At 43.0% G+C, this 13,591-nt stretch overlaps 1 protein-coding gene across 3 annotated transcripts in view; it reads right to left on the bottom strand.

The window, feature by feature from the left end:
* The window catches only part of B4GALT4 (beta-1,4-galactosyltransferase 4), a 37,675-nt gene that overhangs the window by 19,036 nt on the left and 5,048 nt on the right, over window positions 1–13,591 (bottom strand). For all 3 annotated transcript variants that reach the window (XM_075106817.1, XM_075106802.1, XM_075106810.1), the window contains exon 2: window positions 39–518. In XM_075106817.1, the coding sequence (XP_074962918.1) occupies window positions 39–306 (268 nt within the window). In that variant the 5' untranslated portion in view covers window positions 307–518. The remainder of the gene's footprint in view (window positions 1–38; window positions 519–13,591) is intronic.

The raw sequence follows: 13,591 nt of genomic DNA on the forward strand, positions 1-13,591 counted from the left end.
TAACTTGTTAGAAAGGAGAAGAAAGCACCATTACTTACGCAGGTATGGAGACAGAGCTGGGCAGTGACCCTGAAACGATTTCGCTGTAGGAACATGTGCAATTGATTCAGTCTTCTCTTCCTTTTGAATGTCCTCCAGGCTAGTTAGCTTTCTGAAATCCTCCACCATGCTCTTCGCTTTAGAAATTTGCTGTCTGGAGTCCACAAAGTAACTGAATGTGGCCCATAGCACCATCAAACACAAAGCGGCAAGCACCAACACTTTGAACTTATAGAAGAGATGAACAATGTGCAAGCTCAAGGCCATGGCTCTCCCTGATCCACAAACTGCTTTCTCTGCTCTGACACTGAGGCAGGCCACTGCACACCCAGTGGGGATGAAACCAAAGGTCACAAGAGGAACGTCACAGCACGGAAGGAAAGATGGAGGTAGGGAGGTCTGCCACACTTCCTGCAGTGTTGCAACTCATGAAGCCATGGTGCTGTTTGCTCTTCAAATGTCAGAAAATATGATTTAATCTGGACAAAGGAAGAAAAGCAGGAGTTAATTTCTACTGTCCTCCACTGCTGTACCTTCACAGATTTCATAAAAGAACTTATGACAAAACATGAAAGAAACAGCAAAGTATGAACTACTGGTCAGAAACTAAGACACTGAGCTTTGATCCTAGCTTGGCTGCAAACCAGCTGCATGATTTTAGGCAAATCAATTTCCTACTTTATTCTCCACTCCCAATTTCCACCCCCAACCCCGACTGAGATCAGAAGGTGCAACCACTACCCCATGTTATACCTGTGTACAGTGCTTGGCAATACACAGGCTTTACTACTTCTATTCTGACCAAAATTAACAACAGCTGCAAGACAAGGGATAGTGCTGGCTATAAGTAAAGCCAGCTCCCCCAGCCAAAATTAAAACCATATGAATCGCTGCAGAATTAAACTGTTTTCTTCTGAAACATAGTATTATTGATGCTACGCTGCTCTGCACAACACAGTGTGAACTCCCCAATAATTGACTGGCATCAGAAAACATTCCACCATATCTGCTGCCTGCCAGTACCAGCTTGTGGGTCTTTGCCCAGTACTCCCCTCTCACATGCTGCTGCAGGAGGCAAATCTTCCTGTTTTTCAAGGGAAATGTTCAGTTTTTCAGTGTTAGGTCTGTGAGGATCCAATCCTTTGTTTTGTTTCCTGCCCTCTTTCAAGAGCACCATTTTCATACGGCCTTTCACTGACATCATACTATAAAGTCACCATGCTAATACTTTTGTCTGTTATTATCATCTCATAGTAGAGAAAGAAAGGGCACTACTCTCACTGCTGACAGCTACCCTAGCAAGCCACCTTTCTGCAAACGCTCAGTACTCATTTCATGACAAGAAACATTCAGCCTCAACATCGTGCTCCGTACCACCACCGCTCTGGCAGGCACAATACAGTCTCATATTAAAAATACACCGAGAAATTAGTAATGCCTCAGATCCACCACACATGCCCCAGAGGAAGCCCACCCCAGGAATTTTGCGGTATGCTTTCTGACAACCTGCTCCAAACGCCAAATGATGCTAACTCTGAGCAGTGTGCATATGAGGCTATCTGCACCAGCTCATCTGGCAGCCTAATTCTCTTTCTGGTACCTGTCACACAACCTTTGTTACTTACAGCACAGGGCAGGACACATGCTAGCTGAGTACTGGATAGGGTACCACTACCACTGTGAAACCAATTCTGAAGTTTCTGATCTTTCTGGAGTGCTCAGCAACTTAACCTGTGTATTACAAACAGATGGGAACGCAAACAGATGGAGATATTAATGGTGATTGATAAAGTCACATAAATATCCCAAAGCCTGGAGATCAATGGAAGAACAGCAAGGATTTCTCCCCCTTATTTCCCCCCATCCCCCGAAGGGCCACTTTAAACACACAAATTTTCTTTTGACCTGCTGACCTTCCTACTGGTTCTGGGTTTTGTGAACAACTGTCCTAACACAGCCTTGGTGGTATTCAGAACAAAATTAATTGATCTAGAGAGATGAGGGAGATAGCAGCAACAGAGAAGGGATCTCCAGCTTCTACATCCCTCAAGGGGGATATCTGACAGATCTGTTCTGTGAAAGCTACATCATCATTTAAAAAGTGCGGTGGTCTTGTGTATTTTAAAACAAGAGGTTGAAATGGACCCCTCACTCCACTGTTTTCTATACTAATCATAGAATGGTTTAGCTTGGAAGGGACCTTGAGAGTCTTTTCATCCACCAGTACCCCCAAATCCTTCTCTCTCAATCCCTTCATCCCCCAACTTGTATTGATACCAGGGGTTGCCCTGGCCCAAGTGCAGGACCTTGCACTTGGCCTTGTTGAATCTCATGAGGTTCTCACAGGCCCACCTCTCCAGCTTGTCCAGGTCTCCGTAGATGATATCCCATCCTTCTGGTGTATCAACTGCACCGCTCAGCTTGGTGTCATCTGAAGACTTGCTGAGGGTGCACTCGATCCCACTACGTCATTGATGAAGATATTAAACAGTACTGGTCCCATTACAGACCTTTGAGGGACATCACTCGTCACCAGCCTCCATCTAGACATCGAGCCATTGACTACTACTCTCTGGATGCGACCATTCAGCTGATTTCTTACCCACTGAACAAGTCCACCCATCAAATCTGTATCTCCCCAGTTTAGAGAGAAAGACTACTAAGACCAACTACAAACAGTCATTATCTCTAGGGTCCTGAAAGATTAGAATCTCCATAAGCTCCAAATACTAGTTTGTTTCAACAGCTTTTTTTTTTTAAAAGAAGTACTCCTGCAGTTGCTGCCAGGAACCAATACTATTTATTCTGACAGCCATTATTCTGCTTTTCCTCATAACAGCTGTAGGCTATAGCTGAATTACTGAAACAATATATAAAAAACACTACTGGGAATGTAGGCAGGTGGGTACAAGGGGACTAAAATGTGAAAACAACAGGAAATGAGGGAAGAGGAAAATCTCAATTAAAGAGAGAGGAAAAAAAGCACAGGGGTAGGGGGATTCACTTTCCAGCAAACAGGACATGATGGATTGCCCAGGAAAACAGACAAAAGTAATCACTGTTTTACAGTTAAGAAAAATTAATCAAAAAGTTTCAAGTGGGGTCAAGCAGAAAATGGATTAAACCCCACTAAAAATCTCCCCATGTTTCTGGAGTCCCAATTCAATCCATCTCTGCAACAGGTGTGGAGGAAAAGCCCCTTAACTAAACAGGAAAATAAAAGTAAGTAGAAGGAAATTAAATGGGAAAACTACATGAATGGAAGACAAAAATGCTGAGATTTTCAATCAATATATTTTGTTTCAGCAATTAATCTTACTTCTTATGTTCTGCTAAGCCTTGCTGGCAGACATGCCATAATAATATAAATTAGCAGCCATGATGCCCTAAGATGTAACAGCATAAATACACCGATACACTTTGAGTATAGTTCCAGTTTTTAGCTCAGCTAATGAGCAATAAACAGGATGTTTGATTTTTTACTATTGCCAGCTGAAACATCAGTGTGTGCCTTTCAGTCCAGCATTACTTCCCAGCTAGTTGTCATCATAAGCTGTCATACCAGGGAAGGACAGAAGAGATTCTGAACCACAATTTTGTTCAAATTTCAGCTCGGTTACTTAGGACTCCAATGCACAACTGCAGCAACTGAGGAAATAATGGTCCAAAATGCTTTACCCTATTATTCCACTATGTATCATCACTGAAACAACAGTGATTCAAATAAATGAGAAAATGTCCACCACCCCCACCAGTTTATACTCTGCAATATAGCATACAGGAAATCAGGATAAACTATATGAACAATCTGAGAACAGTAAACATCATAGGCCCCATGGGCAATATTAGCCTGCAATTATTAAATCAAAGACCTTGTAATTTGCTCATCTAAACTCTACTCGCAAGTTTCTATGGAATAATCTAAATTGCTGCCTTTCATAACCTCAGTTACTGTGCAGTGTTAGGCAGATGAAGCACTTCCCCCAGGGAGAATAACCTCTCCAAAATAAACCAAGGGCATCGCTGTACGAAGTGTGTGCATTGGGAAGAAATTCCCATCTCACCACCCAACCTAAATGTGCTCCAGGTTAACCTGGGCTGAAACGGACAACCTAAAGTTAAGATACTGAATTTAACATGCAGGGAATGACTATCAACAGGTGTTCTCTAAATATCAATTTATTAAATTCATAGCCTCTCACTTTATCAGATGTGGACTGCATTCTTAAAGAAGTTAAGACAGTTGCTTACCTCTGATGCACAGACTAATGCAAATGGTCTGTCCACCCAAGAAATTTTTTTTTTTCCCACAAATAAAAAATTTTAAAATTAACTATCTATGGAAAAAGGCATAATGAAACATAAGGAAGCAATCAGCAGTATTAGTCAGAAGAACAAGCTTCTGAAATACTTTTTTTTAAATATCAAGAGGATCACACGGGTGTAAGCAACGAACAAACTCTGAACTTACTGCACCAACCTTATTTCTACCCTCCTCCTCTCCTATTCAGTTAGGTGAATTCTCACACATCAATTTCCTTTGTCAGGTTTGCGAGACTCCTTTATAAGTAGATGTTACTAAAAGTTCACAGTACTCGCCTCTGACAAATATTCAGACTGTATACTGTCAGTGTGAATTATTTTACAAAACTAAAACTACATCTTCACTGAGTTCTATGGCAGCAATCGAATGCTGCTCTTGCTTAAAATACACTTGAGGCTTTCAAAAGAGTAGCATAAATATGCATGCATGATCACAACAATTAGTCACTTTCAACTCATCACAACGCACATGCAGAAGGGCATAATTTATGTTTCATAAGCTTGCAGCTTGGTATTTTGATGTTTTCTATGGAGAATATAGTATGTATTTCAAAATGTGGAAAGCATGGAGATATTTCGAGTATTTTAAATTGGAAAACATATACAAATCAATTTACCCATCAATTTACTTCATGTTATTAATTCATAAGTTAAAAGGTATTAGTTTTTTTCCCAAGACACAAGAATGGCATGTACACAGAACGGCATGTCTGATCCTACTAACAAATTATAAAGAACTGTACCCTTATGAATTAAGGCAACTGAGAAACACAGTGGAGAGCTGGCACTTTTATGACTCCCACCAAAGATGGAGAACTGGTGAACTTAAGAGGACAATAACTGGAAATAAAAGGACAAGCAAGAGGTTAAGTCTCAATAAAAAATTGCCTGTCAGAGAAATGAAAGGAAAACTTGATTATTGCCCCTCTTGAGGGTGTGGCTTTGCTATTTCACACCAACGACTCTTCATTTGAAAAACTGATCTTTCACTACTAAGCTTAAAATACCTGGGTTGCTACTTTGGGCAGCTAACCCAGAACCAAGAACATCAAAGTTTGGGCCTTGTTAAAAGAAAAAAGAAAAAAGTTAGTCCCAGGGCCTGCTGTTAAAAAGCCACACTTGGAGAAGTAGTATAAAAGCATTATTAATGGAATAGCCTTAACAAAATACTGACTAGAATAGTCATGCAGAATCTACTCCAACCTTAATAAATCCCAATAGTTGTTCTGCAATTCACATGAAATAATGGAGCAGATGCATTGCACTTCCTAACTTCCAATTAGATAAAGTTAAACCATTACCAGTTAAGTACAGATTGAGGATACATAAATCACAATCACAGGATGGTTGAGGTTGGAAGGGACCTCTAGAGGTTGTCTGGTCCAAACCCCCTGCTCAAGCAGGGCCACCTAGATGCAGTTGCCCAGGATTGTGTCCAGAGAGCTTCTGAATATTTCCAAAGATGGGGACTCCACAGCCTCCCTGGTCAACCCGTGTCAGGTCTCAGTGGTCCTCACAGTAAAATAAGTGTTTCCTGATGTTCAGTTGGATCCTCCTCTGCTTCAGTTGTGCCTATTGCTTTTGGTCCTCTTACTAGGCACCAGTGAAGAGCCTGGCTGCATCTTCTTTGCACCCTCCCTTCAGGTATTTATACACATTGGGAAGTTGCAACCTGAGCCTTCTCCAGGCTGAAGAGTTTCAGCTCTGTCAGCCTTTCCTCATAGGAAAGATTCTCCAGTCCCTTCATCATCTTCATGGCCCTTTGCTGGGCTTTCTTCAGTATGTCCATGTCTTTCTTGTATTAGGGAGACCAGAAGTGGACATAGGACTCCAGGTGTGGCCTCACCAGTGCTGAGTAGAAGGAAATGATCACCTCCCTCAACCTGCTGGCAATACTTTGCCTAATGTAGCCCGGGATACCACATGTCACCATTGCCACAAGGGCAAAATGCTGGCTCACATTCAGCTTGGTGCCACCAACCCTAAGTCGTTTCCTGCCAAGCTGCTTTCCAGCTGGGTGGTCCCCAGCATGTAATGGCGCATGGAGTTGTTCCTCCCTCTAGATGGCAACAGGACCCTCTGGCATATCTGCCACTCTTCACAATTTGGCATAGCCTGCAAACTTGCCAAGGGCACAGCCTGCCCCATCACCTAGATCATTAATGAAGATGTTAAACAGGACCAGGCCCGGTATTGATCCCTGGGGTACACCACTAGTTACTGACCTCCCACTAGACTTCATGCTGCTGATAACTACCCTCTGGGCCCAGCTGTTCAGACAGTTTTCAGTCTACTTCACTGTCTGCTTATCCAGCCCATATGCCAACAGCTTCTCTATGCGGATCTTACAGCAGACAGTATCAAAGGCTGTCCTGAAGTCCAGGCAGACAATATCCACTGCTCTCCCCTCATCTACCAGGCCAGTCATTTCCTAGAAGGTTATCAAGTTGGTCAAGCATGACTTCCCCTTGGTGAATCCATGCTGACTACTCCTGATGATTTTCTTGTCCTTCATATGCCTGGAAATGGTTACCTTGGAAGATGATGGAGCAGCTATCGAGGCTGACAAGCCTGTAGTTCCCTGGATCATACTTCTTGCCCTTCCTGAAGACAGTAGTGACATTTGCTTTCCTCCAGTATTTGAGTGCTTCTCCCATTTGCCATGATTGGTTAAAGGTTATCGACAGTGGCCTCACAATGACATCAGCCAGCTCCCTCAGCACTCACAGGTGCATCCTATCATGGCCCACAGACCTATGTATGTCCAGTTTGCTTAAGTATTCACCAACCTCTTAAGCAATCCTCTTCAACCAAGGGTACATCTTCCTTGCTCCAGTCTTTTCTCCTGGTCTCTGAGACCTGGGATTACCGAATCCTAGTCCTGCTAGTAGAGACTGAGGCAAAGAAGGCATTCAGTAGCTCAGTCTTTTCCATGACCTGCATAACCAAGTGCCCCATCCCATTGGGCAAGAGGCCTACATTTTCCCGTGTCTTCCTTTTGTTACATATGTACTTATAGAAGCCCTTCTTGTCATCTTTGATATCCCTAAATCATGGCTGATATATTGGTTGGGGGGTGAAAAAAAGACCACCCACTCAGACATTAAAACATGTGCAAGCAATAACTCAATAAAAATTCAATACTAAACAAATCTTGCTATAAACAACCCCCAGATGCTGGAAATGTTGTTCTTCCTTCTTCTGTATTTTGTAACTCAGGGTGACTATCCCTCAAATATGGGTGGAAAAATCTGTCGTGCAACTAACTCTTATCATAGCTCTCAAACATGTCTCTAGCTAGATCTGACTTTCAAAGGTACCAAGAAACTTCCATAGGAATAGAAAGTGCAACTCTTCTTGTGAAATAAATTCTCAGTGAAGCATAACGAAACCTAGTTTAGAAGGTTGCAGCTGACTACAAGAGCACAGCACTTCAGGCCACAATGTTAAAAACACCATGGTGCCCATTTCAAAAATCAACTTTAAAAACCCAAACAAACAAAACACACCCAGAAAAAAAACCCATAGTTATCCAAATATGATATCAGCCAGAATTCCAAAATAATTGAAAAATGAGAAAGGTCTCCATCTATATGTAGACATATTCACATCTAGACAGATACTAAATATACTTCTAAATACATCTATGATGATACCGAGGCACATAAACACTGCATGTTCTGCATTCCCCCAACATCATACCTGTGCTCCACAGCTTGTCTGCCAACTCAAGTTCTGTAGCTTGCTATGTTTTTTGAAACGTATGTCAAACCCCACTTGCTTGCTCCAAGGTTCCTAGAAGTGTTCAGAATAGGCCGCCTGTAGGAGCTGATCAGAAGTGCAGTGCAATATGATTCACCCCACAAACAGGGGCTTCAGTTCTGATCCTTGAGCCTGTTGGCATGAACACGAAGCCCTACCTTGCTCTCCACCAGGCAGCCCAAAACAGTAAGCAAGGTTCCAGCATGGCCAAGACTTCTTCCTAAGCAAACTAGAAAGATCAGAGCCATCCATCTTCATTCAGGGTTTTCCCCAGCAGAAATACATATGCATCAGAGTCCGACAGGCTGTGCAAGCACAGAGCAAGTCAGGAGCATATGTGCAAGCTGGTTCCCCATGCAAGGGCTGCAGGGTCAATCTACCCATATGCAGTGGGCATTTGCCTAGCAGCCTAACTGAAGCCACTAGCATTATCAAGCTCAGAGATACTTAGAAATTCTAGACTAAAGGCTGTTCTTTTTCATCTAGGCAAAAATCCTAGGTAGATGAAGACAATGTCAGCAGGAAGATGGATTACTGGAGGCCCTGATCTAGGTATTAGTGAAGGAAAGTTATCTTATAAATAAAATTTGTTATGTAACTGGAGTTCATAAAAACTAATTACTTTCCAAACATTTCTTTTTCCCCCAACACATTTTTAGTTAAAAACAGTCATTATGATAACTATGCTGAAGCCTAGAGTCACATTATTATGTATCAAAAAAGTTGTATTTAACAGTACAAATAATCAATGAACATACTTTCTGACTAAATTTTATTTTTCATGTAGTTATATTTAAAATAATTCTCCCTGTATGGAACATCTGTAGAGCAGCTCCAGAAAGACACTTTCATCTGATGCACGGAAAATTAGTTTTTAATTCACACTAACTTTCCAACTCCACCTGTTTCACAATGCCCAGTAAAGACAGGTTTGCTATCATGCAGAATTTTCCAGAAGACCCTGCTACCTCCTCAAGCTCACGCACAAAATCACAAACAGCAGAACAGGTTCAGCAGCAAAAAGGACACCCTTCAATCTAAGTTTAAAAACTCTCATAAATTCAAGCAGGAAATGAAGCATGAAAGAGTTCCTTGGGACTACATTTATGAGCTCTGTACTATGTAGACTATTACTTAGTATTTTATCTAGGACAAAGGCAAAAGCAGTAGTAGGTTTGCTATACTGCTTCATGATCGTCCCAGAGCTTTCTTCATTAAACCCTCCAAGAAAGACTTCTACAGCTGACAAGGTAGAAAGATTACTGTACAGCATCAGCTTTTCTATGCAAGACAGATCAAGTCCTCAAGTTTTACAAGATTCTAAACCTGCTCCTTTCACAGGCATTTCCTCCTTTTCAGCAGATTAGTTTCTTTGTAAGGCATTAAGCTGAAAGTTTTTAACAGCTCTTTTGTACAACACTTACAATCCTACTACCTTTTCCTATTTAAAAAAAAAACCACACAACAAAATGCCAACTGCACTGAGAAATGAAGTAGTCATGGGCTATTTAAAAAAAAACCCAAACAAAAGAAACCCAAGCCTCAAACACCCTTTGCACTTCTCAGGATTTCAAGCCAAATGAAGCATGCACATTAAACCACTCACTACTGCTGCTGCCACATCCCTCCTTCCTGTAGAGCAGTCGCTCCAACAAGTATAGACCGCGCTACACAAGCGGCAGACACTTTTCATCCAGGAAACCCCACACCATAAAGAGACTTCTGTTACCTCTCAAATGCTGCAGGAAAGAGTCAGCTCAAAACTTGCAGGACGATTTAAAAAAAAAAAAAAAAAGAAAAAAACCCGAACACATCTCACTTTTCCCCAGCCCTAAGAGACTCCGTAGTGCCATCCCACACGCTCCTCCCCTCGGCTCAGGTCCCAGCTGGCAATGGCAGACAGCCTCTCTCCTTTCCTCTTGGCACAACAGAGCCAGCGCCAGGGCACTCAGGCGTATCTTGACAGAGCGCTGTGCCAGAAGCAATACTGCATACAAATCGTTACTATAACAAACCATCCGATTAGAAACAAAGGCTCAAGCCTTTGCTTATAAAAGCAAACCACAATTTCTATTGGAGCCTTTTTGGTATCTGCTCCATTTGGAGGTATTTAATGTTAGAGATGCCATTCTTCTTATGTAGATCACGCTGCCTGCTTTCTTGTTCATACCTGTGGGAAGGCCAGGTGCTCCCACTACGCTGCTCTCCATTATCACCCAGATATCCTTGCCCATGACACTGCCACCCCTGACAGGTGTGCATACTTTATGCAAGGGTCTTTCAACCAGCCTGGTTTACCAACAAAAGTAACACAAGCTAACAAAGTATCACAAATGTAACTTTTGTGAAAGTGACCTTTTCACAAAAGGTAACATTATTACAAGGTTGTCCCTCACTGGTGCTTTTCCACTGCTTTGCTCCATAACACTCCACTAGCAACCTCGCAGAATCAGCAGCCTGGAAACGATGGATGTATTGCTGACATCTTGCCCATCTGGGGCTCCCCCAGGCTACCAGGGCAGCAGCACCACAGTTTTAGCCATGCTGGACGAGCTCCAGACCAGTACACAGCTGCCAGGAAGAGTTTTGCTGCAAACCTGCCTAAGCCTCCTCCCTACCTGCTATATATTAAGCTGCCAAACACACTTCCTTCCACAAACCCGCACTTACGTTAGAGGAATTTATGAACCCACCTATGTCAGGTAAGGGGCGGGATTTTCTCATGCTTCCAGTCAACATACAGATAATGACAAAACAGAAAGGATGAGGCCTGAGTACACACCGGGTACGTGGCTAAGATAGACAGTATTAGAGGTAGGGAGAGAAAGGATAGCTACAGCCTCATGTCTTAATTTCCCGTAACTCAAACCTCTTTGAGGTCTTACCTGCTTGGAATGTATGTATTGCACAACATATGTCTAAGCTTCCCCATTAAGTCTCTCTATGCCACAAAGGCCTTATTAGGACTGCACAAGAATTTTGGGGAAAAACTTCCTTGTTTCAGGCACTTCGCAGTGCAGAAAAAAAAACCCCAACATTTAGGACTACTGTGTGTTTTAACTGCTCAGCCATAAAGTTAGACCAGCCTGGATCTCAACTGTCACCATCTCACCTTCCCCTCCACTCCAGTCCCCAGACTATACTTTCTCTGCACCGGCATCAGTTCTCATGCAAACATGGGGCTAGCCAGATCAGAAGGCAAACAGTGTTTCTAGCAACCTTCTGTGATCCTCCGTCTACCCTTCCCACTGAAGGGTGTCAGAAGACCTGGTACAACTACCAGCAGAAGAACAGTAGTTCAGCTTTCAGTTGAATAGGAATAGTTATTTTAGGAGGATAATATCCATTTCTAGGCAATAACTGGTAACAGCCTACAAACTGCCCTGAACCAGGCAATTTTAAAGAGGAAATGTACGAGTTATAAAGAAACAGAACAAGGTACATTTGTGGGGCCTGACTAGAATAACAGCCACTGCCAGCTAAAACATTCCAGTTATGTGAAGAAAATAAACAGATGTGCTGGCTCCACGCTCTTTCCTTGCTATTTATTACTTGATAACTGCTTGATACTCAATGCAAAAGAATAAAAGTACCAGCACCTCCAACACCCTGAATTACACATAAAGACTACATAACACACCAGGAAATAACCCAGATATTTAGCTTACATAACTTATTGTCTCCATGCATGTGGGCATCATGGAAGAAGCAATTGCAACACATTTAAATGAGGAAAGGCTTGGCAGGCAAATAAAAAATCCATTTTGTACAAAAGGAACATCATAGCAGAAAAGCACTGAAAGAAGACTCTCCATACATCTTAGACTCTGACATGCAGGATGGAGAAGAAAACAGGAGTGTCTCAGTATCTCACCTATCCCTGCCAGGGATGCCATTGTTCTTCCACGCAACATCACCCCAGATGAGGGGCACTATTCCCGTGTTCCAACCTGCTTTCCTTTATGATTGAAGAGCTGAACAACTTGCTCCATAGCGAATGCACTGGACAAAAGATGCAGCCCCTGAGCACTGGTATGAGTGATGTCCATTGTCCTTTGAATGTGTGCCACTGATTTTCTGGCTGCCAGACACCCACCCAGCCACTCCTTCACTTTCCCCCTCTCTAACAGGGCAGAGGGAGGCAATAAGATGAAAAAGCTCATGGGTCGAGATAAAGACAAGGAGATCACATCAATTACTGTCACAGGCAAGACAGACTCGACTTGGGGAAAATTAATTTACTGCCAATTAAAAATATAGTAGGATAGTGAGAGACAAAAAACTACATTTACCCTCTACTTCCCCAGCTCAACTTCACTCTTTCATTCCTACCTCCTCTACTCCCCACCCCATGACAGTGCAGGGGGATGGGGAATGGGGGTCAGTCCAAAACAGCTCCTCTTTGTCACTCCTTCCTCCTCACATTTTTCCCCTGCTCCAATGTGGGTCCTTCCTGTGGGGTAGGACAAATGGCTCCAGCACGGGTCCCTTCCACAGGCAACAGTTCCTGCCAGAAAATCTGCTCCTGTGTGGGCTCCTCTCCACAGGCTGCAGTCCCTGCCAGGACCCTGCTCTGGCATGGGCTCTCCATGGGCTGCAGCTTTCTTCAGGGCATGCTCATCTGCTGCAGCACAGGGTCCTCCACAGGCTGCAGAGTGGGTATCTGCTCAGCACCAGGGGTGCCTCCTCCCTGCCCCTGGTGTTCACAGAGCTGTTTCTCACTTTTTTTCTGGTTGGTTGCTTTTTTTCTCACTTTCTCCTCACTTCTCTGAGCCACATTTTTCCCTTTCTTAAATACATTTTCCCTGAGGCACCAACAACTTGGCTGGTGGGCTCAGCCTTGGCCAGCAGTGGTTCCATCTTGCTGCTGGCTAGAACTGGCTATGTTCAGCCCAGGTGCAGTCCCTGGCCTCTCCTCACAGAGGCCACCCCTGCTGCCAACACCTTGCCACCTACACCTGATACAGCACTTCATTAGCTAAAGTGAAATATTGACTTAAAAGTGGTTTAAAAGACCCAGCACATTGCTTGATATGTAGGGCTTCTTAATGATTACTCATACCTATTTACTCAGAATGTGTGTCATTTTCTGACTACTAGCATACCCAGGTGAGAGTCCTCTTCACCCTGTACCTCCAGCCACAGCAGGCACCTGTGAGCTATGCGTGTGAGCTTCATTGTCCTCTACTGATGTCCAGAATAGTAAGTACACACTTCTGCCACCTGACATTAACTGGCTGACACTTTGTGACAGTTCACCTAGACAGTTATTGCTACATGGTATAACTGTTCTGCCATAGCTATGCATATCTATCTTCAGGTAGACAAACTCAAGGTCACAATGTCACCAATACAGAAGACATTTCAATTGACATTTTCACTTTATATAGGGCCCTAAAGGAATCTTGGCTTTAGGGTAACTTTTGTTCCAATGCTTTAACATCTATCTCAAATATTAGGCAGTGTA

This window comes from Phalacrocorax aristotelis, chromosome 1, assembly GCF_949628215.1.
Source record: "Phalacrocorax aristotelis chromosome 1, bGulAri2.1, whole genome shotgun sequence".
Taxonomy (NCBI): domain Eukaryota; kingdom Metazoa; phylum Chordata; class Aves; order Suliformes; family Phalacrocoracidae; genus Phalacrocorax; species Phalacrocorax aristotelis.